The sequence below is a fragment of the Scatophagus argus genome, chromosome 16 (genome assembly GCF_020382885.2).
Source record: "Scatophagus argus isolate fScaArg1 chromosome 16, fScaArg1.pri, whole genome shotgun sequence".
Taxonomy (NCBI): domain Eukaryota; kingdom Metazoa; phylum Chordata; class Actinopteri; family Scatophagidae; genus Scatophagus; species Scatophagus argus.
In genome coordinates, this window is record NC_058508.1 from 1,556,551 (window position 1) to 1,583,603 (window position 27,053).

General features: G+C 39.5%; 1 protein-coding gene and 1 non-coding gene across 8 annotated transcripts in view; both read left to right on the top strand.

The window, feature by feature from the left end:
- The first annotated feature begins 1,217 nt into the window (after positions 1-1,217).
- The window catches only part of rbfox1 (RNA binding fox-1 homolog 1), a 129,457-nt gene continuing 103,621 nt past the window's right edge, over positions 1,218-27,053 (top strand). For all 7 annotated transcript variants that reach the window (XR_006845619.1, XR_006845620.1, XM_046414763.1 and 4 more), the window contains exon 1: positions 1,218-1,445. Coding sequence is in view for 5 of the 7 variants with exons in the window: in XM_046414763.1 (XP_046270719.1) it covers positions 1,350-1,445 (96 nt within the window). In the remaining 2 variants the exon portion in view is untranslated. The remainder of the gene's footprint in view (positions 1,446-27,053) is intronic.
- LOC124074049 lies at positions 18,548-18,704 on the top strand. The gene has a single exon (XR_006845768.1). It is a non-coding gene; the product is annotated as a U1 spliceosomal RNA (small nuclear RNA).

The following is a 27,053-nucleotide window of genomic DNA, read 5'->3' on the forward strand; positions in this document are numbered from 1 at the left end:
TGACCTTATTGTGTGCTTTTTTTTATATAGTGAATTGAGAAATTCAGTCAGTGAATAATGTCCTCATTATGTTTTAAAAATAATACAGCATCATTAAAAGAACTGTCAACATGGATGCTTGAGTCACACAAGCTAAATGCTAAGGTTTTTGAAGATCAAGAGTTCTCATTGATCTTCTTTAGCAGTGTATATGCTTGAACTTGTGCATCCAGCTCAATAAGGGTAGCAGTAATGCTTTTAGCTTAGCAGCCACAATCATGATTACAGCTTAAAAATCAATGAGTGTGAAATGTTGTGGAAAACTGTTTTAAGGACTAAGAAAGCATTTCTTTGACCCGACTTCCCATCAGAATGGGGGCAAGTAGATAATGACTGAATTTTATTTTTTGGGTGAATTCATTTAATACTAAATTTGTGCTGGCTATGTGTCTCTATAGAACTTCAGTTTGGTAGAACCCTTGTCTATTCATCAATGAATATGATGAGCCTGTTTTACTTACAATAATACCATTTTATTAATATGTCTTGTAGAGACAAGTTGAGCTGGTTTTGTTTTGTTTTGGTTTTTTTTGAGCTTGGTATTTTCCTTGACTCAAAAAGTTATTCCAGCAAATGATGGCGCTTCAGAGCAAGAAGGGCTGAGAGGAAAAAAGAGAGAGATGGTTGTATTGTGGCTGCAGTCAGCATCCTCAATCACCTCCAGTAACACGTCAGAGAGCTTCAATTCATCAAAAGAATGAGAGAGAAAGGGGAGGGAGGGAGGGAGGAAGGGAGATCAGGATTTTTTGCAAGAAACAACACTTGCACATACAGCGGGACGCTCTCTTTCACTTGCTCTGTATCTCTCTCTCTCTCTCTCTTTCTCGCATAAACACACACACACCACATTAGAAACACACACAGACATTTCTCTGCCTCCCTCACGCTCCAGCGATGGCAGTCACACTGACTGCTGGCTTGCCTCCACACGCACACACACGCACACACACACACACCTACACATACATACTGAGTCAGACTCACACTGACTCTCTCACACACTGAGTCACACACACTGCAGCAGAGCTCCCTCTCTCTCTCTCTCTCTCTCTCTCTTTGTCTCTTTCTCTCTCTGCCTGCGCTCATCCCGCCTTCTTGTGAGCAGAAAACACTCGGGTCTCCATCGTACGGGACCGGCTGCTGCTTCCTTTGAAGCTCCCTCTCTCTGCTAACTCTCTACCAATCATTCCTTCTCTTTCTTTCTTTCTTTTCTTTTTTTTTTTCTCTTTCTCTGCTGCTCTACCTCACCTTTCAGAAAGGGGTGTATATTGTCAGGGCTGAAGGGGTTTGTGTTGTGAGACAGAGGGAACATGCAGCATCCTGGAGGAACATGTGTGGCGTTACCCAACGTGGACGCCTGTCCTCAGCTGTCCTGCGCTGCCCTCACATTCATGTATTTACAGCAGGTGAGTGAATTTGTGTATGTGTGTGACAATATGAATTTACCTCTTGTTAAATGCCATTGTTTGGTTCCGCTACTGCTGGACAAGGGAAATGGTGTGGAACAGGATAACTGCATGCTCCTACTTACAATAAGAGAAACAAAGAGTTGATGGATATCTAGCATCTGTAAATGTATAGTGTCACTTTTTGCTAGTTTGAGAAACATCAGTCCTCTTTGTCATGCTAAACTGTGTACAGATGACGCTGGGGCTCTCTTCTGTTTTCTCCTCTTTGAAGATGAATCAGGTGGAAGTCTGTTTCCAGAAAGGTTTAGTGATGTTAACATCTGTTAGCTGGAGAGGCCACGGACCATTATGCTCTATATTCCCAACTGTTTATTTCCAATGAAAACCTTTCTGTTTTGTGCCATGTTAACGGTGTGTGTGTTTAGGAAAAGTTTGACATATGGAAATTTGTTTTTATCATCTTATTACAGTTGAAAATATTAGCCTGTGTTTTTACTGTAGTGTTGCAAATGGAGACAAACTCGAACAGCACGAGTAAACGTAACTTTGGTTTAGTTGTTGTCTAGATTGTCTAATGTCTGTGGGATTGTTTGTAGGTTCCAGTCCAGTGGTTGGAGTTCTGCATTGGGTGGTGTTAGACTGTTGTTCTAAGGGTAAGGTCAAATTAAGCCATTTTAAGGTTAATATTTAGGTTAAGGTTTTAGTAACGTCAGTGTTTGTATATGGAAGTCTGAGGCTGCCAATATTTAAATGAAATTTTTTATATCTCTTATTTTCATGTTAGAATAGGCCTTTTAAAGCATAACAAAGTACAGTATTTTAATTTCTAGATTGAGAAGACAAATTGCAAATTTAAGATGAAAAGAAAACACGAAACCAGCCTTCGGGATTTTAATTTGAACTATGAGCTGACTTTGAACTACTTTTAGTTCAGATTAAAAGAAAAGTTCCTCCTCCAGGATAAATGTTATTAAAGTTAATTTTAGAATTATTGGACTCTGATTTTCTTTAGTGGAACGAATCCAGCCATTTTGTGGTCCTATGCTGTACATGGACCTCATGTTCCTTGATCATTACTCAAGTCACAGATCAATCATGAGCTGTGATGAGTCCCAGTAGATGGTGCTACACTGTCACACATCTATCACTGTTTGTACCATATGGTATCAGACTTTTAGAATGCAATTATGTGCAGCTACATAAGAAGACCTGCACAAAATGCCTCTGAGTCTGCAGAGTCTGCAGAGGGAAGACAGCAATGGATGAAAAAAGTAATTTGACACAAATAGACAAGCAGTTAATCACTTTATTTGTTCTGGATTGGTTTTTAGCTAAATATGTTTTCCAACAAAATGCATTCAAAAAGAAATAATAACTGTATCTAAGAACTTTATTGACAATTACTGCTTCATTATAACACTAAAGATGTTGAACTTAAACTAGGACTGCTTCGCCTTTCCAGCAGCTGGAAATACCCTGGTGCAGCATTAGATATCCTGGCAGCCCTGGACCCGGGGGGGGGGGACTGGACAGGTGGAGGAGGTGGAAGTACTGCAGGGAGTTGCTTAGTTATTTAGGGCCTGCAAGCAGTGAGGAGAATTTATGGAATTTGCCGTTGTGGTAATCGAGCATGGGTGTAATAAAAGCATGAATGAGAGTTTCTGCAGCAGAAAGTGACAGCTTGGGTGTGAGGTGATGTTACAGAGTTGAAAGAAGGTTGTTTTTGTGATCTGCTTTAATGATACTTCAACGACTTCAAATGTTTTAAAGGAATATACATTAAAATCATCATTTATATAAAGACAAAGTAACTAGAAAAGCCGTCGGAAATAACGGTAATTTCTGAGTAAAATTCAAATCTGATATGACATATCACACACAATTTTTATTATTTTATATTTATATAATTTTCATACAGTGGACAGGCTTTAGATTATTCTGATATTTAGCAGGAAACAAACAGGAAAACATGAACAGCAGCTATTGAGGTCTTAAGGCAACTAATTTTAATGTTATTGATGTACTTTTGTTCCTCATTTCATTTTTCCTTCTGACGGCCTTCAGATGTGCAGAAACACATGCATATACTTGAGTAGGCTTGTTTGGAATAATGCATATATACAGCACATATATCTATAGTTGAACACAGATGCTGTAGTCTTATAGTTTTTCTGTTATTTTTTTCAGTGGTTTTGTGCTCTTACACACATTTATGGCTGTTTGGTATTTGTGACTACTGAGGTAGGTAAAGAGTTGACGGCTATTTGTTTACTTCATTTATAAGTTTTGATGTTGGAGAGTTTGTTGCCCATTTAGTTGTTTTGGTCAAGGTTTTTTTTTTTTTTTTTATTAATTTTTAAAGCACAAATCTAAAATTTAACAGTACAATAGAAAGCTGTTTTTCCTGTCGTTCTGTCTAAATATATTGCCACATAACCTTCTAACTTAAAAAGTTACAATAACCTCTAGTCTGGATGGTTTGTAATACGCTGTACTTTCCAATTCTAATTCTATATTTATATTGTGTATTTGCACCTTATGCCAAAAAGACAAATTCCTTTTATGTGTAAACGTGGCAGTAAAACTGATTCTGATTCTGGTTCAAACTGGTACAAACTGTGCTCACATTTGCTTCCACCTTGCCATGTATTCAATTTTCTGTGTAACTTGGTCACTGCATTTCCAAAACCGCTGTCCTTTCCTGTGGTATGCCTCAGGGGTCTGTCTTGCGTCCAAAACATTTGCTTTGTAGATTCAACATACTATATACAGTGCATCCGGAAAGTTTTCACACCGTTTCGCTTTTTCCACATTTTGTTATGTTACGGTCTCATTCCAAAATGGATTATATTAAATTTCTCCCTCAAAATTCTACACAAAATACCCCATAATGACAAAGTGAAACAAGATTTCTTGAATTTTTTGCAGATTTATTAATAGTGAAGGACAAAAAATGTAGCATGTACAGTGGCTTGCAAAAGTATCCAGCACCTGTGAATCAATACTTTGTGGAACCGCCTTTATCTGCAATTACAGCTGTATGTCTTTTGGGGTATGTCCCTTCCAGCGTTGCACATCTACAGACTGAAATTTTTGCCCGTTCTTCTTTGTAAAACAGCTCAAGCTCAGTCAGATTAGATGGAAAGTTTTTATGAACAGCAGTTTTCAGATCTTGCCCCTGATTCTCAATTGGATTTAGGTCTGGACTTTGACTGGTTCATTCTAACACATGGATATGTTTTGTTTTAAACCATTCCATTGTAGCTCTGGCTTTATGTTTAGGGGCGTTGTCCTGCAGGAAGGTGAACCTTCGCCACAGTCTCAAGCCTTTTGCAGACGCCAACAGGTTTTCTTTCAAGATTGCCCTGTATTTGGCTCCATCCATCTTCCCATCAACCCTGACTAGCATCCCTGTCCCTGCTGAAGAACAGCACCTCCTCAGCATGAAGCTGCTGCCACCACCATGTATGACAGTGGGGATGGTGTGTTCAGAGTGATGTGCAGTGTTGGTTTTCTGCCACACATACCGTTTTGCTTCGAGGCCAAAATGTTCAATTTTGGTCTCATCAGACCAGAGCACCTTCTTCCACATGTTTGCTGTGTCCCCCACATGGCTTCTGGCAAACTGCAAACGAGACTTCTTATGGCTTTTTTTTTTCAATAACGGCTTTCTTTCACAGATTTGTGTAGTGCATTGCTAATAGTTGTCCTGTGGACAGATTCCCCCCACCTGAGCCGTGGATCTCTGCAGCTCCTCCAGAGTTACCATGTGCCTCTTGGCTACATCTCTGATCAGTGCTCTCCTTGTTCAGCCTGTAAGTTTAGGTGGACGGCCATGTCTTGGTAGGTGTGTAGTTATGCCATACTCTTTCCATTTCCATGGACTGAACATTGCTCTGTGAGATGTTCAAAGCTTGGGAAATCTTTTTGTAACCTAACCCTGCTTTAAACTTCTCCACAACTTAATCCCTGACCTGTTTTCTCTTAACATTCTCTTAACAAACTTTTGTGGTCTTCATAGAATAACTGTATTTTTACTGAGATTAGATTACACACAGGTGGACTCTATTTTATCATTAGGTCAAAATTTGATCATTCAGCAATCATCAGGCAACTTAATCATCATCATCATCATCATCATCATCATATAATAATAATCAACTTTTATTGGCAATATATATATTTTTACATACACTGAATTTTTTTCATGGCAATTGGCTGCACTCTGGGAAAAGGGCGCTGAATACTAGTGCATGCCGCACTTTTCAGTTTTTTATTTGTAAAAAAATGTGGAAAGCATGTATAGTTTTTCTTCTACTTCACAACTGTGTGCTGCTTTGTGTTGGTCTTTCACATAAAATGCCAATAAAATTTATTTATGTTTGTAGTTGTAACGTGACAAAATGTGAAAAAGTTCCAGGGGTATGAATACTTTTGCAAGCTACTGTACATAAGTATTCACACCCTTTGTCATGACACTCAGAATTGAGCTCAGGTGCATACTGTTTCCATTGATCATCCTTCAAATTTTTCTACAACTTGAGTTGAGTCCACCTGTAGCAAATTCAGTTGATGTTTGATTTGGAATTGGGCATGATTTGGAAAGGCACACACCTGTCCATATAAACCCTCACAGTTGACAGTGCATGTCAGAGCACAAACCAAGCCATGAAGTCAAAGGAATTGTCTGTAGACCTCTGAGACAGGATTGTGTCAAGGCACAGATCTGGGGAAGGGTACAGAAAAGATTTTTGCTGCATTAAAGGTCCCAAAGAGCTCAGTGGCCTCCATAATCCACAAGTGGAAGAAGTTTGGAATCACCAGGACTCCTCCTAAAGCTGGCTGCCCAACTAAACTGAGTGATCGGGGTAGAAGGGTCTTAGTCAGGGAGGTGACCAAGGACCCAATGGTCACTCTGAGAGCTCCAGCATTGCTCTGTGGAGAGGGGAGAACCTTCAAGAAGGACAACCGTTTCTGCAGCACTCCACCAGCACTCACCTATGGCAGAGTGGCCAGACGGAAGCCACTCCTCAGTAAAATGCATATGAAAGCCCACCTGGAGTTTGCCAAAAGGCACCTGAAGGACTCAGACCACAAGAAACAAACTTCTCTGGTCTGATGAAGGGCAGAGGATGTTGCTGATGTTATGTTAAGCCCTTTGAGACAAACTGCTTGTAAAAATGGGCTATACAAATAAAGTTGACTTGACTTGACTTGATGAAACAAAGATTGAACTCTTTGGCATGAATGACAACCGTCAAATCTGGAGGAAACCAGGTACTGCTCATCACCTGGCCAATACCATTCCTACTGTGAAGCATGGTGGTGGTAGCATCATGCTGTGGGGATGTTTTGGGGCAGCAGGAACTGGGAGACTAGTAAGGGTCAAGAGAAAGATGACTGCAGCAATGTACAGAGACATCCCTGATGTCTCTGTACATTGCTCCAGAGTGCACTGGACCTCAGACTGGGGCAAAGGTTTATCTTTCAACAGGACAACGACCCTGTAGACCCTGACCCAACGAACATACAACATCACAAAGGAGTGGCTTCAGGACAACTCTGAATGTCCTTGAGTGGCCCAGCCAGAGCCCAGACTTGAACCCTACTGAGCATCTCTGGAGAGATCTGAAAATGGCTTTGCACTGACACTCCCCATCCAACCTGATGGAGCTTGAGAGGTTCTGCATTGAAGAGTATGAGAAACTGCCCAAAAATATAATAAAATAAAATATTTTTTTAAAACTAATTATAATATATATATATATATATATATATATATATATGTATTTTGTATGCCCCCACTTGGTCATGTTTTTAGTCAATTTGAAGATATGTCTCTTTTAAGCCTGGTGAGACTGAGAAACTCATCATTTTGCAGAGCTGTTTGAATGCCATTAAGGACTGGATGGCTAACAACTTTTTACAGGTAAATGCAGGATAAGACTAAGAGCCTTATGTTTGCTTCAGATCACATAGCTTTGAATGTTGCTTGGTGTATTGGGTCTCTTTCCTCTGCTGTTCAATTTAATCTCAGAAATCAGGCTATGCATTTCGATCAGCTTATCAAAGTTGACCCATTCATGTTTCTTTCATTTAAAAAATATTGCTAAATTTTGGTCTTTTGTATGACAACCTGAGGTAGAGATGATCATTCATGTCTTTATATCATTTTAATTAGATTATTAGGTGTTGTGCTTACTCACAGGGGATTTTTGGACTATATCAAGGAGTATCGACTAGACCTGCTCGAAATAAATTTAATTGATATTTTGTAATTCTGTCTTTGCATGCCTCAGTAAGTCATGTTTTGGCTGTCCAGAATGCTGGTGACCAGGTCCAGCAGAGCAAACACGCACATTATCTTCTTTATATTGCCTTTTCATTTATTTTAAGGTTATTGTTTTGACAGTTCACAGTAGCCTGCGTGATCAGCCGTGTATGTATCTGACTTGATCCGTCCTTCTATCACCAGTAGGTCACTTAGATTTGCTTACCACGGCTTACTGGTTGTCCCTTGCACTCGTCTTAAAATGAAAGGTGATTGTTCCTTTAATGTTGTGGCTATGACTTTGTGGATCATTCACTTTAGACTTATGTTCCGTGGTTTCTGCTGAAATATTTAAAAAGCAGCTAAAGACTCATTTATTCAAAATGGCCTTTGTCTCACCTGATGCTGATTAGTGTTTTGGGACTTTTTAAGGTCTTCTGTTGCTTGTTTTATCGTTCTTTTTTGTTAATGTTTTTTTTTCCCGTATTAAAGGTCCTTTAAACAGTTTTTATTCTTGTGAAGCACTTTGTGACCTAGCTTTGTGAAAGTTGCTATACTAAATAAATTTTACTTGCTTACATGCTACTCACTTACTTACTTTTATGTATATTGTACAATCTTAGCAATCAGAATAAATGGCTTTGGGGAGCATGTTGTGTGTTTTTATGACCCAGTTTACAAGCACATCGTCATTGTGAGCCTTCTGCTGCTACGTTCAGAAGGCAGAGAGAGCGAGAGAGAGAGAGAGAGAGAGAAATGTAAGGAGAAATGAAAGTGTGACAGAGCAAAAGCCTGAAGCACAGGAATATTTTAACAGTACTTCTGGATGAAAGAGCTAAATGACAAGCAGAGAAAATGGCTTCTGCAATCTGACAATTTGTCATTAAGCAACTTTACTCCATTAGTCTCATTCCTTTATCCAGCTCTCTCATCCCTGGTTACATGGTTGTGTGTGTGTGTGTGTGTGTGTGTGTGTGTGTGTGTGTATGTATGTGAGAAAGAGAGAGCTTTTGTTTTCAGATTGCACTGTTCGAGTATTCCAGATTGCAGCTAATGTGTTGGCATATTCTGCCAGAGCATTTTGTGTGTGTGTGTGTGTGTGTGTGTGTGTGTGTGAATGTGTCTGCCTACATAGGGAATCTGGGTCTTTGAAGCTATATATAGTCGAGCCATGTAAGACATTTTGAATACATCTGAAGGCATTTGGGGATTCCGTGTGTGTGAGTGTTTGTGTGTGTATTTTCATACACCTACACTATTATTTTTTGAGCACACTTTAATTCATGCTTCAATGAATTCATAATTTATATGAAGACATGCATGTTTTTGCTCTTTCCAGAGAGCTCAATGGTCTAACACTGAGGTGTATGAAAGAGGGGATTCATTGTGCACACAGTTGCAGCAGAGAAAAGACCAAAACAGCTGAGGGAAAGAACTGTGACTTCTCAGAAATATCTGCAAGAGTACCTGCACTGTATTTTAGCGATTAATGTTCCATATAACATCGCATGTCTTATGAAAATGTTGATAGCAAGAACTTTAGTGTTGGAATAATTGCAAATAAATATCAATAAGTTTTAAATAAAGGCAATGGCCAATACAAACAAATACGAAAGGTAAAATTACATGTGCTGGCTCACGTGTTCAACTCCATTTTATCTTGTGAGCAAAAATTTTGATTTCCTTCACAAAGGTTATATTCTGATGTTTTTGCATTGACTGTTCACATTCATCTTTGAATGCCATGACTCCACATTTACAACAAGCATGCTGCTGAACAACAGAAAATGACACTGGTATAACTGTCCATCATTAAAATTAATAAAATAGTGGTGCATTCATCCATCCATCCATTTTCCACACCGCTTATCTGTCAGGGTCGCGAGGCTGGAGCCTATCCCAGCTGACTACAGGCGAGAGGCGGGGTTCACCCTGGACTGGTCGCCAGTCAATCGCAGGGCCAACACACAAAGACAAACAACCACACACTCTCACACTCACACCTAGGGGCAATGTAGAGTAGCCAATTAACCTAATGTGCATGTTTTTGGTATTGTGGGAGGAAGCCGGAGAACCCGGAGAAAACCCACGCAGGCACAGGGAGAACATGCAAACTCCACATAGAAGGGTCCAGACCGGGATTCGAACCTGGAACCCTCTTGCTATGAGGCGACAGTGCTAACCACTGCACCACCGATAGTGTGGTGACTGCCACCTTTTTACTCTGAAGGCAAGAAAGCAAAAATAGCTCTGATTGAAACATCTTCCCATATATCTGTTAAATTTACAACCTCCTGTCTCTCAGTCATTGTTGCGGTGATCCTCCATATTTATCTTTGTCCAACACTCCTGACAGTTCATGAATAATGATGTAATAGTGATGTGAGCATGCTCAGTGGAAGAAAAACCACACGAATTCTCATCTGACTGCACACAGCTGTCACATCAGCAGGAATCAGATCTGATTTAGGACCATATATGAAAAGATAAGATTCTATGTTATTTGTATTGAGAAAGCATGGTTATATGACATGTGAGCAAAAAAAAAAAAAAAAAAAAAAAAAAAAAAATCAGATTGAGTCCATTTATTCCCACCACCAGCTACAGGCAATGACAAACAGGTTCTGCAGAGATTTCACATTAAAAGCCTCTTAGAGACCTAAATAGGCAATCAAAGCAAAGACTTCAAAATGAAATATGTTTTAGGTGTCATTTGAACCATTTTATACCCAAAATTCTTGGATTCAAGATATTATAAGGCTGTGCTTGCCACCTGCTGTCTGAAATAGAATGTGTGCTGCCATCTCTCTGAAGCTATTCCACTGTGTTTATCTGTTTCTGCTATTTGTGAATGTTTTTGTCTGGCTTGCTTTCTGGGGGTTTCTAATTTTAAATCAAACCATGTCTATTTTTATATCATAGACATGAAGTTGCATTGTGATTTGTCATCAGTTCTACTGGGGATGTGGTGAATCTGTACACGTCACTCCACTGCATTTGCTTCATTTGCCCTATTTTGATTAATTGCAGTTTTGTTTGTTAGTGTATACATACTTTAAGCACATTGCAGATTGAAATAATAGGAGCCTTAAAGGACAAATGACTACGTACACTCATTTGGGCCAGTCATTTCAAAAATAATGCAGCTATACTTTAGCTCATGTAATGTGTTGCATCATTGTCAAGATTTTCAGAATGTTCAAACAACACATCCACCTTCAACCACTAAAGCACATATTTATCACTTATAGTAAGAATGATCATGTTGATTTTGTTTTTTTGTTTTTTTTTACAAATAGTTGCAGTCTTTCTGTGAAGTTTTGCAAAACAGATGTCACACCTAAAAATGATTCTGATGGGGCAAGACTCTGATCTGTGAAGCAATCCATGTTTAAAGGGACGAAAACTTTTGTCAACTTTTTTTGTCAACTTTATGTACCTACAAGAGAGTGCTGAAATTAGGGTACTTTGTCTCATATATCTCATACACTACATTTGTTGGATTGGATTTCATAGTTTGCCATATGTCATGTGTTACACCTCCACTACCTGCTACCATCTATGAATATTCACCGATCAGCCATAACGTTATGAAAACGGATAGGTGAAGTGAATAACATTGATTACCTCATTACAGCCGTACCTGGCAGTGAGTGGGATATATTAGGCAGCAGTGGAGTTGATGTGTTGGAAGCAGAAAAAATCTGCAAGTGTAAAGATTTGAGTGACTTTGACAATGGCCAAATTGTGATGGCTAGAGGACTGGTTCAAAGCATCTGCAAAACTGCAGCTGTTGTGGGATGCTCCTGGTCTGCTGTGGTCAGGACCTACCAAAAGTGCAAGGAAGGAAAACGAGTGAGCTGGTGACAGGGTAATGGATGGCCAAGGTTCACTGATGTAGTTGTGGAACAAAGGCTGGCGTGTGTTGTCGGATCCAATGAAAGAGCTACTGTAGCTTAAACTGCTGAAAAATAGCATTGCCCCAAAAATCGTTCAGGAATAGTTTGAGAAACACACAAAGAGTCCGAGGTATTGATTTGGCCTCCAAATTCTCCAGATCTCAATCCAATCAAGCATCTGTGGGATGTACTGTAAAAACAAATCCGATCCACAGAGGCCCCACCTCTCAATTTACAGAATTTAAAGGATCTGTGACTGATGGTTTGGTGCCAGATACCGCAGCATATCTTCGAAAGTCTAAGGGAGTACATGCCTGGGTCAGGGCTGTTTTGGCGGCAAAATAGGGACCTACTCAAAAGTAGGCAGGTTTTCATAATGTACAGTTATGGAAAAAATTATAAGACCACCCTTGTTTTTTTCAATTTCTTGTTCATTTTAATGGCTGGTACCACTAAAGGCATACTACCTGAATACAATGAACATGCCAAAAAATGCAGCTGATTCCATAATACTTTATATTCCATTTGACGTGCTTAAGCTTAATTGTATTCTCAGGGTATATAAGAGGCCATTTCATGTCATAAGCAGCAGTACACATGCAAAGGCCTAGAGTGGTTTTATGCTTACATTCAAGCCGTAGCACAACTCAGAAGTTGTCAGCTCACACATAATACCTAAAACAAAAGGATTACATGAAGCCACAAAGGCAGCCATCTTGGCACTGCTGGAAATTGGCATAAGTGAGAGACAGGTAGCCAAAAAACTGAAGATCTCCAAGACAGCTGTTCATTACACTAAGAAAAAGCAAGCCGAACATGGTACTACCAAACTGCTAGCTGGTCGAGGCAGGAAACGTCGTTCTACCCCACGAGATGACCATGCACTCATCAGTTCCTGTTTCAGGATATCATTGTTAGACCTCCAGGGACCTTAAAAATGAGTGGGCACTGTCAAGAAATGTGACTTGTTCAGCAAGAACAGTTCGAAACTGACTTCTTGAAGCTGGTCTGAAGTCACAGGGCATGGAAGAAGGCCCGGTTACTCTTTGCTAGGGATCACAAGGGTTGGACTGTTGATGATTGGGCTATGGTTCTCTTCAGTAATGAATCCAATTTTGAGTTGATGCCCACTCCAGCCAACTAACTGGTTAGGAGGAAGCCTGGAGAAGCCTACAAACCAGACTGTCTTGCTCCTACAGTAAAACATGGGGGTGGATCAGTGATGATCTGAGGTTGTTTCAGTATAGGTGGAACAGGGCAAATGCAATTGTGTGCAGGGCAAATGAACCAGGTCACGTACAGGGCTACTCTTGAAAACAGTCTTCTTCCATCAGTTGATAAACTCTTTCCTGCCTCGAATGAATGGATTTTCCAACAAGACAACGGCCCTTGTCACACGGCAAAGTCAGTTAAAGACTGGATGGAGAACCAGAACATTCGAACCATGCCTTGGCCTGCTCAATCACCAGATCTAAATCCAATTGAAAACCTGTGGAACATCATGAAACTCAAAATGGAGAATCACAAGGCCAAAACCAAAGAAAATTTGTTTGAATTTTTGCGACAGGAATGGGCTGCTGTGACAGCAGAACCATGTCAGAAGCTGGTGGAGAGCACACCAAGATGCAGTCATCAAAAACAATGGTTATGCAATCAAGTACTAACTCCTGTGTGTATCATGTGACTAACAGACAAAAGGCAGTACAATGCCATAGCTATTGATGTAAGAACTTGAGTGATTTTGGTTATTATCAGGAAATCCATGGAAAATGACTAGATAACAGCTCTTAAATTAAACTCTTATGAGCTATTTTGCAATTTGTCCAAACAAATGTACCTTTAGTTGTACCAGGCATTAAAATGAACTAGAAATTGAAATAAACAAGGGTGGTCTAATAATTTTTTCCATGACTGTAGAGAGTGTAGAGACTGGTGTTGTGTTGAACCAGTGATGTGGCAGCAGTATCCTCTCCCTCTGTCCTCCTTGGTATACTCACACTGATACCCTACAACAGTTGTTCTGGAGAAAGTGTGGCCAGCATCTCATCAGAGCTACTCATCGTTATTTCTTGTCTGACATTTTCTTATGAAAACACCACTACTTAGCAGATTTCTCTGCTAACTATAGTTTATTTCTTCCAGCCTTGGTCATCCAATTAAAGCAGATATCAGAGTTCCAGTTTGAAAGCTTCTATGAAATTCATGTGTTCCCTGTTGAATTTTCAAATGTCAGGGTTTGTGAATGTAGCGCTATAAGGCAGCCAAGTGGCAATAATTGCAGTTCCTCAAATGACCACTTGAAGCTGACTCAAAACGTGAAATAATCTTCACTAACCCCCGTGTTAAACTTTAGAGAAATAAAGAGAAGAGAAGAGAAATAAAGCTATTTACAGCCTGATACAAAAAAAACTGTTCCCTGTTCATGTTAACTGTACTGATGGTAAATCATTATTCAACTCACTTGTTTAACTGCTTGGCTTCACCTCAGCTAACGCGAGTCACTGAATTTGACTTTTTGGGTGTGCTTGTCGGGCGGCACGGTGGTGCAGTGGTTCGCACTGTCGCCTCATAGCAAGAGGGTTCCAGGTTCGAATCCCGGTCTGGGCCCTTCTATGTGGAGTTTGCATGTTCTCCCTGTGCCTGCGTGGGTTTTCTCCGGGTACTCCGGCTTCCTCCCACAATACCAAAAACATGCACATTAGGTTAATTGGCTACTCTAAATTGCCCCTAGGTGTGAGTGTGAGAGTGTGTGGTTGTTTGTCTTTGTGTGTTGGCCCTGCGATTGACTGGCGACCAGTCCTGGGTGTACCCCGTCTCTCGCCCGTAGTCAGCTGGGATAGGCTCCAGCTCCCCCGCGACCCTGACGGATAAGCGGTATAGAAAATGGATGGATGGATGGGTGTGCTTGTGTTGTTGGTGCCTTCAGAGGAATTTTTCATAGAAATACTGGACAAATAATGTCCCTTACTGTGCAGATAATTTTACTAAGAGACCACTCAAGATGTTTTTGGATTAGCCAGGAGTGAGGTGGAGTCAGGCACTGCCAAGCTTCAGACACTTCACTCATGTTTTTGTCTGTGGTGGCAGCTGAATGGAGCTCTGTCATCATAACTAAGTTGTGAGGAAACAGATTTTATAGGCTGGTATGATCCTTTCAGGTCACATCTGAATTATTACTAATCTTAATCTTAATCAATTATTATTAACCTTGAAGTACCGTCTTGTCAAGGACACTTGAGTTTAAATTATTTTTATTATCTTTATTATCTTATCTTTCTGGACTGGCTAATCCACACACACAATCCAGAGTGGTAGTGGTAGTGGTAGTACTCCTTCACACACTTGGGGTGAAACAGCCTGCCAATGAAGGAGCTGCCCAGTGCTGTCAGAGTCTCATGAAGGAGGTGAGAGTCGTTCTCCATCAGAGAGGATAGCCTGATGTACAGGTGACAACCCAGGAGTTAAGGTAGCTGTCAGAAATGGGATTCGAACCCACAGCTCCAGGGGAGACTATGACCTGAACGCAGTGCATCAGACCTCAGGCAGTAGAAGCTGAAGCTGAATAGTGTGCTCAGTTTACATGCTTTCAACACAGATATCCCAGGGACCTTTGTTACATGTCTCTCTACCTTATTTTCTTTCACGTTGCTCTGCTAGTTTGCGTCTGTGCTTTTGTAGTATTTTGGAGCAGCAAAGTACCCCCCCACCCACCCCACCAGTGTTGTTGTAGGGGAAAGTGAGCCCTTGTTGAGAAGCATCTCTTGTTCAAAGAGTGGATTAAAAGTACTATTGTCAGACATGTGAAGAGACAGAGCAAGAGCAAAAGGTAAGAGATAAGAAGAGAGTGTCTGTTACACAATTTGCGGTAAAACTAGAAAGAAGCTCTGTACACATTTTTGCTTTCTATTTAAAGTGTCTTTCCTTTAACCGAATCCCAATCATTTATCACACATTTCACACTTTTCCCATCCCAGTTTTCATAGTTTTCATCTTTGCCATTTGTCTGAACATTTAGACCTGATGGATATACATCTTCTCAAGCAAAAAGTCACTCAGACACTTTTCTCTCAGCATTATAGAAAGGGAGAAAGTCATGTGTGTCATTGAACATTATAAAATATTTCAAAATCATGCAGTGTTGCACATTACTGGCTTGTTCTACCACTGGATGAAGTGAAATTAAACATGCTGATGTTTGGTTACATTTATAATTGGTACAGTTCATCAAAGCACATGGCTGTTGTTGTTTTACATTTCCTTTTACCAGCAATCTTGTAAGAAAGATCCAGAGCCTGTCGTATTGCAGTCATACTCCTCTGTGTGGTTTTCTTAACACTACAGAGGGAAGCTGTAATTATTTATTATACCATAGAATGTGAGTGCAAGCTGCACAGTTTTCTCCCTCTCTTCCGCATGAAAGCAGGACTGTCATTTCCTAATAATAATTGGTATGTATTTTGATAAATAATGCTATGTTCTTTTGAACAGCTGTCTACAGTTTCTCAAACAAATCAAGTTATGATGTCATCACATCAAATTCATATTTTTTTTTTTTTTAAATTTGTAATCCAGGGCTAGGGTAAAAATATGATGAGCCTGACAATAGACTTGATGAATGTGCACCATTATTCCATCAACAGAGTTGTTTTAATAATTTATTCGGGGTACACCATCTTTAAGAGTTGACATACTGTAAATAATAAGGATTTTTGTACAGGCGGTGTCACTTGCTGAATATTGTGCTTGACGATTTCCTCTCTCTCTCTCTTACTCGCTCACTCACTCACACACACACACATACAGTCACACACAGTCCATGGTTATGTTCATGTAACAACATGCTAGCACTGCACGGTTGAATGGAGTGGAAGATGGAAAGAGAGGGAGCAGGCAAAGAGAGAAAGCAATGAAAGGATGAAGAAAGCGGATTAGAAAAGAGAGAAAATAGAGAAGTAGGCCAAAGGCAACCAACTTCAGTTTTCTGTATTCAAAAATACATCTCCATGGACTGTTTTAAAGGCAGGTAGACAGGTGTGGAAAGTGGAGAGCCCGGAGAATGTTAATGTCACTATATTCAAAGACTTTACATGGCAAATCACAATTTATTTCAATTCAATTCAATTCGGTTTATTTATATAGCGCCAATTCACAACAAAAGTTATCTCATGACACTTTCCAATTTGAGCAGGTCTAGACCAAACTCTTTAATTAATTTATATTCTCCAATTACATTTTTCTGCAACATACAGTGGCCATTCATCTAAAGCCAACATAATTTGGCTTTAAATAAATGGCCACAGTTATTCACCCCCTTTAAAATGACTGCCCTAATTCAGCAGAGCTCCAGTCAATTGGTGCTAGTCATCTCACGATTACTGAAATGGAGTTCACCTGACTGAAGTGAATGTGTCTTAAGTGATTGCAGTATAGACATACGTGTGTCTGGAAGGTCCAGTCACCAGTCTAAGGAGTTAAAAGCTTCAGCAGCTGAGATGTGAGAGACTGTTGCCTGGGTTCTTCATCAGTCAAGGCTTTATTGGAAAGTTGAAAAAAGCTCATATTAAATCTCAACTAGAATGAATGAATGTCTTTACTGTCATTGTATGCTTGTATATAACAAAACTAGGAATGCTCATCGACATTTCCACATAACAAAGAAGGCAATTGCAAGACACAACAATAGATATAATAAAACAAGAAATATTAATTAAAAACAATAAAGAGTTCTGTATCTTAATACCTGAAACCACAATGCAAGAATAAATAAGCAATAAAAATCAAAACTAATGAAAACTCAAACACATAAATCCACATGCACAAGACAATCGTTGCACGAGGATGCAGTTATTGACATTCAGGCTGCTAACAGTGGGCTTTTTTGGAAGTGGAGCTATGATTGAGGACTTCAGGCAGGGTGGGATGGTTGACCGTGATAGGGACTGGTTGAAGATCTTGGTAAAGACCCGCAGCAGCTAGTCCACACAGTCCTTCAGAGCCTGTTCCCACTGGATCCCGCAGCTTTCTTTGGGTTTACTGCCTTCAGTGTGTGCCTCACCTCTTGCTCCTCCACAATTAGGAAGCAGCTGCTGTGGACTAGTGGATGTAATATGGCTGCCCCTGGAGACCCTACCTCAAAGCAGGCATAAAAATATGTTCAACAACATCCTAGTTTGTACTTTCAAAGAGGTTCTGCAGCTGATGAGAGGCAGGCAGATGTTTTAACAATCCTAGATGTAATAGCACTTTTTCTGACAGGAGTGTATGCCAGCATTTGGAGACTTGGTGTGGTAGTGGTTTAGCCCTGTAGCCCTTTTTGACGTTGGAGTAAACCTTGTCTAGTGTATTTGCACCTCTAGTAGCATACTTGATGTGGTGATAGAATTCAGGGAGCACTGCTGTCAATTCAGCATAATTAAAGTCCCCTGCCTGATATGGATACATGTTCTGTTGGCTGCTGTTAGCATTAGCATCAGGAGGAATACACACCACAGTTATCATGAACACAGTAAACTTCCATGGAAGATATATGGACCTATATTTAATAGTGACATACTCCAGGGGAGCAGTAACTGTCTACAGTCTTAGTGTTAGTACACCAGCTGACACACACACACGCAACCCTCCTCCTTTGCTCTTACCGGAGTCTCTGATCCTGTCATGGCTGTGTACTGTGCGTCCTGCTAGCTTGATAAGGGGATTGGAGGAGGAGCTTTATAGGACAGAGTTCACCCAAAGGCATGTGTTAGACTCCAAGGTCAAATGGAGAAAAGTTCTTTGGTTTGATGACCAAAATGGAGCTTTTTGGCCATCAGACTGCACGTCACCACAAACACACCATCGTCACCATAAAGCGTGGTGCTTGCAGCATCATGCTGTGGGGGTGCTTCTTAGCCGCAAGCTCTTGAAGGCTTGTAAAGGTAGAGGGTAAAATACTTACCTGGTAGGGGAAATACAATGATCAAGAAGGTGGTTCATCCAGGGCGAGGCTCAGCCATTGCACTCCGGTGGTGCAGACCCCTGCGAATTCCCCAAATGTGGGACTGCATTATTTCTGGCAGTGGGGAACTGCGTTCACGCTCTTCCCTGATTTGGGGGCAGATGTGGCCTAGAGCAGCAATTCCTAACCGGTGTGCCGTGGCAGTTGTCGGTTGTGCGGGGGTGCGGGGGCATCCGGCTTCACCCAATCGGCGCTCTGGGTGGATGCTGTGCAGTTGCGGGCAGAGCGACCAACTGATCCTAACATTTTTGCCCGACATGCTGCCGCGCAATCTTTCTAAAGTTAGAGGTGTGCCGCGGCTCAAAAAAGGTTGGGAAACGCTGGCCTAGAGGTTGGAGAAGCGGCTTGTGATTGGGGGGTTGCTGGTTCAATTCCCCCACTGGACAGGCAGGAAAAATTTGGCTGTGGTGGAGTGATTGATGCAAAAGTTCTGCCCCTCTCCATTAGCAGGCTGATGTGCCTTTGAGCAAGGTACTTAACCCCCCCAATTTTTGCTCCCCGGGTGCTTGATGCTGCCCACTGCTCCTGTGTGTTTCACTGCACGTAATTTGCTGGGTGTTGCATGTGTCAAATGCAGAAGACAAATTCAGTGTGTGAATGTAAAAAAATATATACTGCCAATAAAGCGATTCTTCTTAATGCAACAAAATATAGGGAAATCCTGGAGGATAATCTGATTCAGTTTGCAAGAGAACTGTGGAGTTTGGGAGAGGATTTATTTTCCAGCATGACAATGACCTAAAGCATACAGTGAAAGCTACACAGAAATGGTTTAAAGACAACACGGTGAATGCTCTGGAGTGGCCAAGTCAAAGCCCTGACCTCAATCCAATAGAGAATTTGGGGCTGGACTTATAAAGGGCTGTTCACACCTGATCCCCATGCAACCTTACAGAGTTTGACCAGTTTTGCAAAGAGGAATGAAGTAAAATTGCAGTGAACTACTAAATACTAACTTAATACTGAAGGGGGTGAATATTTATGCAATCACTTATTTTACATTATATGTTTTCACATTGTTTTTTGTTTTTTTTTCTTTTTTTTTGTCAAAAAAAGCCAAATTATATTAACCATGATTTCCTTTATAAAAGCAATAAAAAAGGTATACATCCAAGAGAGTGAATACTTTTTATAGGCACTGTACTGACAAACAAAACTGTTCTATTTATGATCATGCAGCTCAGCAATACAGTTAATCCACTAATGCAGCTAAAACGCTAAGAAATGGGAGCAACATAGATGCGTACGACAGCTACAGATATGGAATACAGAAGTGCTGTTTATGTAGACTGTGATAACTTGTCTTGTCAGCTGCATCACACCTTATCTCCTTTGGTGCTCTCTTGGCCCCTTTTCTCACTTGGCACAAGTATTTGAAAGAAAATCAGAATGAAAATCAGAATTCCTTTATTTATCGCCGAGGGAAAATTCTACAACCACTGCAGAGTCATCAGAGAAATTCTGAAGATGGCGGGTCTCTGTGCAGTACTTGAAGTAAGGAAGTAAAGAAGTCATCCAGGAAAGAAATGAGGTGTTCACTGTTACATGTTCCAGTTAATGGTTTATGTATTTTGATTTTTACATTTTCTTAAATGTGGAAGTAATAAAATGCTAAAGATTGCATAATGTAGAGCAACAGTTTTTTTTATAAAGTATGTAAACATATGGTAAAAAGATTGAAAAAACTCACAAAAGTGAGAGAACAGTTCATGAAGCAGCAGTCAAAATTTCCAAGCAGTGTAGTCCATATCAACTGCTGATGTGCTGACTGTGTGAGGAGGTAGTAATGATAAATGTGTGACAATTTACAAAAATACTATTGAAGTCAGGCTCTCTGCATCCAAACACTACCACAAAAACAAGCATGAACAGTATTTCCTGCATTTAGATACATTTATGTTTCTCTCTTTCATCCTCTCTGTCCTGTCTACCTCTTCTTCCCCCCCTTCACCCGGCCGACTATCAGCAGGATGGTTCTCCCTTGCAAGCCGGGTCCTGCTCAAGGTTTCTTCCTGTTAAAAGGGAGTTTTTCCTTGCTGTCTGCTTGCTCAGGGGTTCAGGCTCTGGGTCTCTGTAAAGCATCTAGAGACAATTTTGATTGTATAAGGTGCTATAGAAATAAATTGAAATAAATTGCAAAATTGAAATTTATGTAATTCTAGCAAATAACGCATCATTAGGGAAATTGGTTATTGTGGTTTTCATACTAACAGTGGTCTAGAGAGTTACATTTGAGGAAGCTTTCAAAAACTTTAAGCAAGACCAATTTGTTCTTAGCTGATTTAGGCGTTTGTTCTGTTGTCTCTGACTCTGGCTTTTTGACTCTGGCTGGCCACATGATGATTGGGTCCACTGTTTTGTTTTGATCTTTCAGAAGGGTTTTACTTTTCATTAACCTTTTCAATTTTTTTCCCTCAGAGTTGTTGTGATTCTAGTAAATTAGGCAAGATGCTCTTATATATGACAACACATGACTGTTGCTATGAGCAGCAGCATAAATAATAATGAATGGTTTTATGTCTTTAATCTGAACTCTTGAGACTACTTGTCTCTGATACGCTCAAGTGGCTGCAATTGGAGTCTCATGTCGTGAGAAATAGTTGTCTTTCAGTTCTTCTGTTATCCGGTGAGGATACATTGCATCTGGTCAAAGATAGTTTTGTCCTGCAAACTTCAATTAAAAATTTTGAATAAAACAAAAGAAATTTTCTTTATATTTGTTTGAATCATAATTTTATTCCATCCCACCTGATCTAGTCTTTACTTCCTGGAAAGAAAAACAACCGAGCCCACTTCTTGATTTAAACTTCTAAATTCAAGATGTATGGAAGTGATTCTAATGAGTACTGAGGACAGATCTTAGTGTGATGAAGGAGGTGTGGAGGGAGAGGATGGAGAGGATCCATTTATTCTCAAGAAAATCATACCAACATCATGCTAATGTAGCTAATATTTGTTATAGATGCAACATCTCAAAATGTACACTAGGTTTTGTTTCCAGGTTTTGTCCAGACGTTGTATCTTTATTTGTCAGTAGCAAAGATGATACTTCTCAAGGAAGGGAAGGCTAGAAGCTCTCTGTGTTTCTCCAGACGGTCGAGGGACGTAGTCTCAGGATTACAGTTTCCAAAGGACCCGTCCAAACAACACTCATGATTTTCATTAAAAAATCCACCTGGTGTGATTCTCTGGGGCTCAATTACATGACATTAAAACTCCAGATCATGAAGTCCCTGCTGCCTGATTTCCAATTTTCTTAGCCATTGCCATTATGCTTTCTTTTTACTGAAACAGGGTGAATAAGTGTAGAATTTATCTCTTTCTAATTTGGACTGTTGAAGTTGTTATTTTTCCTGTTCTGTTTTTTAGAATGTGGTGTGTATGCCTGAAAACTGCTTGTGCGGCTGGGAATGATTGGAACTCATAGTTGCCAGCATCAGCACCACAACACCACAACAATACTGAAAGCCCTTTTCGACAAAAATATTTATATATAATATATAAAATATTATATCATCAGTCTGTAAAGTCTGGGCCAGGTTTGGGTACAACATTTCTCAGTTCTTCACGTCCCGGGTTTCAACTTTCAAGTAATAGATGGCTCCGCTTCCAGGCTACCTTGTTCCAGGTAATACATATGTGATTCTGTTCTGGTTCTGCAGAAATTTTTGAACCAATTTAAACTTTAACAGTCTACAATATGAAATAATTTCTTCTTTTCTGTTCGCATGAAGGAACCCCAGACAGAAAAGGTTTGTGTTCATTATTTTAGATTGTTTTTACATCACATTTCTATATGCGCCTTAACTTTCTGCCTCTACCACACAGCATCTGTGTCACTCAATTTGTTATATAGAGGATGCTCATCAGGACGAGAGCACTGAAATGTGCACATATGTATGTGCACACATGTATTGAAACTATCCACATACATACTAAGAACTACACATACACATTAAAAATGAGCACATACACACTACATTTTCATGCAAGTTTTCACATCCTACCACCCTCATAAACAGCGTAGGAGACAGGCTTCTCCTGTGTGTCGGAATCAGATTGTGTGCATAAAAACATTTTCAATGCATCGGGATGTTGTATAACAGGAAGGCATGACCACTTTCTAGCCTAACATTCAAAGTAAAACCAGGGCATGCATGATAAAACATGGATTTGTGATGAAATGGGATTTACCAGTTCATCAATTAAGGAGAAGATAAAGCAAGCAATATATTTATTGTTGTTTATCATTTGTATGATGTGATTCTGTCTTTAAATATTCATTACTTTTTTTGGAGTTAAGTGTATTTTTATAGATTTCACAATCTACCAGCAGCTTAGTCTTTTGCTAGTTATGTTTAGCCTTTCAGCAGGATCTAATTGACTCCAGAGATGAAACTGCTCCTCACATGATGACGTGGTGGTTAATATATGCTTTCTGTATTCATAAACGTATCTGGGTACACATGTCGTATATCTGAATTTGCACTATCCAGAATGGTTATATGAGGCCTGTAGTGATAATCTGTGTGGGCCATGTAATAGCGCTGTAAAGATTCAAATGTTTCCACATTTAAAAGAGTTTTGTGTCTGAGTAATTGGAATTGGCAGTATGAATGTTCAAGTCACCAGCGATGAAGCCATGACAGTGCAGTCAAAGTGAATGGAAGCTGTCGACAGCAGTTCCACACATTCTTCTTTTTTAACCTTATGGAGGTAATAAACTGGAAGTGGCAAGGTAGGAAATACTAATTTAACAACTATTTCTCAGCATTCAAAGATGAGAATTTGTCAAAAGAATGAAGTTTATGATTTAAATAGAGAGACACCATTGTACTGTAATGGGTATATGTGCAATATATGACGTGACTAAATTAAATAACTTGACTATGAATTAAATCCCTTTGTTTTATTTACTGTTACACATTGGATGTATTTATTATATATTTTACTTCAAATGTAATGTATTTCCATATTGTAATCAATTATTTATTTATTTGTAACCGTTCTTGTGACCATATGAATTTCCTATAGCATAGGAATAGCGACCTTTTAGATTTGTAGCATCTAACTTCACAGAACACAACGCTGTCGAATGAATAATGATCTGTGAGCATAGATAACGATAAAACAAATCAATACATACCCAAGGGGCTACCAAGGGCATAAGATACATACAGATGTCGCTTAGACATCTTAGCTCAGACACAATAAACAACAGCTCTCTGTGTCATGCTTTCTTACTTCCCGATTATTAGTTACGTGACATAACATCCTGTGATTCTTAAGGTCGACCCCAACAGAATACGAAAACACATTAAGAATTACTTCAAAGGAAACAGAGACAAGACTTTTAACATATTCACTTAATTGTACCAAAACAACCATAGAGTGTCACAATTTCTTGTGCTTCCTGTCACTTCTTACACAAATGTAAAAACGTAAAATTAGTTGATGCTGTTTCAGTTGTCAGTCCATGGTTCAATGAGTAAAGAGAGTCTAGTTGATCAGGTTATTTTCATTTTCATTTCAGAGGAAGTTTCTCTCTCTCTCTCTCTCTTTCATCCTCTCTGTCCTGTCTACCTCTCCCGCCCCCCCCTTTTTACCCAGTCAACTATCAGCAGGATGGCTCTCCCTTGCAAGCCGGGTCCTGCTCAAGGTTTCTTCCTGTTAAAAGGGAGTTTTTCCTTGCCACTGTCTGCTTGCTCGGAGGTTCAGGCTCTGGGTCTCTGTAAAGCATCTAGAGACAATTTTGACTGTATAAGGTGCTATAGAAATAAATTGAACTGAACTGAATTATCCCATAATTACACTGGAATTCATTATTGTATTATTGTGTGTACATATGTGTGTGTGTGTGTGTGTGTGTTCAACTGTATTATGTTTAGTTGACTGCCAAAAATTGAGCTACCTGCTTTTATAAAATAAGATGCCTCCACATCGCCCTGCTCTGATGTCCTCTAATATGTAAATCAGAAGAAAAAGCAGCATACAGAAACAGAGAGGTTAGCAACTGTGAAAACAGTAAAAAGAATAATGTTAAGAAGTGTTTGTTTGTGTGCGTGACAGACTTTTAGGAAATTAACATGTTGATCATTTATATATCGCAGTTCACTTTCCATATTGTGCATTATAAAGTTAGGAATTAAAATGTATTCCTATCATCATATATAAAGTTTGAATTTTGGCTGTGTATATGGCAGTGTGTAAAGACAGGTCTCCATCCAGCCAACAGGCACAGCCACTGATGAAGTGAAGTTGGCCAAGTCATATTCCTGCTGACCAAAGTGTTTCAGATTTTACAAGGTGTTTCCCAATTTGCATTAATTTCAGCACTTTATGAAAATTTTGATGCAGCAAAAACATGCACATCACGGTGAAACATCACAGTCACTGGTGTCCTGGTGTCTGGTCAGGGACAGGGTAAAGATGGAATCATATAGTCTTGCTTGTAGTTTTTTGGTAGGTTTTAGCAGTAACCTTTAAAGACTGATACTGTAATCTCTGTCACCATATGACCTTTGAAAGCAAGGAAATCTTGATGCTGTTGTAAGCAAAACTTGACTGTACTCAATGAGTCTTTGGTTGTCTGCTTCAGTCATTAGGCCACGGGAAACACAAAATTAAAATGGAAAAAGAATAATATAAAATTAATTGTAACAATATGTTATAAGTAAATCTAACTTAACTGTAATAAATGTAAATAAATGCTATATCACAGAGTTCTGTTGGATTAACTTTACATTGTAGTCTTGAATTTCCTGGCAACTGGTTGAATTAACTTGACATGATTAAATTCAATTTGCTTAACACAAACAGTATCAGCTTTGTTAATGTTCTAGGTTTGTACTGATTGTACTTGATGAGTGAATGCTAGTTGCTCTATTTAAATCCTTAGATCAAATAACTCAATAACAACTCAAGTTTCAATTTCAATTCAATTTATTTCTATATCACCTTATACAATCAAAATTGTCTCTAGATGCTTTACAGAGACCCAGAGCCTGAACCCCCGAGCAAGCAGACAGTGGCAAGGAAAAACTCCCTTTTAACAGGAAGAAACCTTGAGCAGGACCCGGCTTGCAAGGGAGAACTATCCTGCTGATAGTCGGCTGGGTGAAGGGGGGAAAGAAGAGGTAGACAGGACAGAGAGGATGAAAGTAAGAAGAAGAAGAAGAAGAAAAATCACTTTATTGGCAGTATATATATTTTTACATTCACACACTGAATTCATCTTCTGCATTTATCCCATCCTTAGCTGAACACACATGCAACACCCAGCAAATTACATGCAGTGAAACACACACAGGGTTGCAGTTGGCTGCATCAAGTGCCTGAGGAGCAAATTGGTGGGTTAAGTGCCTTGCTCAAGGGCACATCAGCCGGCTAATGGAGTGGGGGAGCAATTTTCACATTAATCACTCCACCACACCCAAATTTTTCCTGTCCTTCTTCCACACAAAGCAACTGCAACTAACCAGAAACACTGCAGAACTATTGCAAAGAAAGTGAGTCGGTTATGTTGGTTTGAATCTGAAGTATTTTGTATCCTTGACATCTCATAGTTTTACTTAAATGCAGTGAAACCTGTTTATGTTTACTGTGAAAAATCAAATAGTAATAGCAATTTCACCATAAAACAATGTAATGTAAAGCAAACAACATCAGTGTTCGATTTCTTAGATTGTACCTTGGTGCTCTTTTGTGTTGTTGTGATGCTGAATATACAGCTCCTGTAAACTGACCTGCACCTTTTCATTTGCTGCAGTGGTCATTTATGCTGACGCGGAAGTGTTTTCAGTTGTCTCAATTATCAATGACCAAAAGCTCAATGAAGCCCCTCTCACAGTATACAATTTGCAGTGATAAATCAAATCAAGTGTAGCAGTTATTAAAAAAAAAAAAAAGTTAAAATAAATAAAATAGAAGCACTCAATAAAAACAAAAATATAAATAAATAAAATAAGTTGGTGATTTGATGGTTTTGTTAAGTATTGGGCAAAAAGTGCTCTCTTTTTTATTTGTTTATTTTTATAAAAAATCAGTACAAATCCTAACAAGCAATATTTAGTGGTGCAAAACCTGGCTCCTAAGTAAATAACACATTTTGCCTGTAGCAGGGCAATATCTCAGTCTCCCCTCTTCGCATGCATTGCGTGCATTTGTTAGAGACTATTTTAGGCGATGGATTCATCCATAGCGTGCTCAAGGGAGTGAATGATGCTGTAGGACAGTGTAAGTGGTATTAAGGAACTGACTTTGAATATTCTTTTTTTAACTGGCTCTCGCGAGTCCTCCAGTTTTATAATTATGAAGTTATACTAACGTTTGAGCACGAGTAGTTATAGGTCAACAATGGTGCCTCATGGGATACGCATATACACACATGGTATACACACAATACTTATTACAAGAATGCATCCTTTGTTAGTTTTATT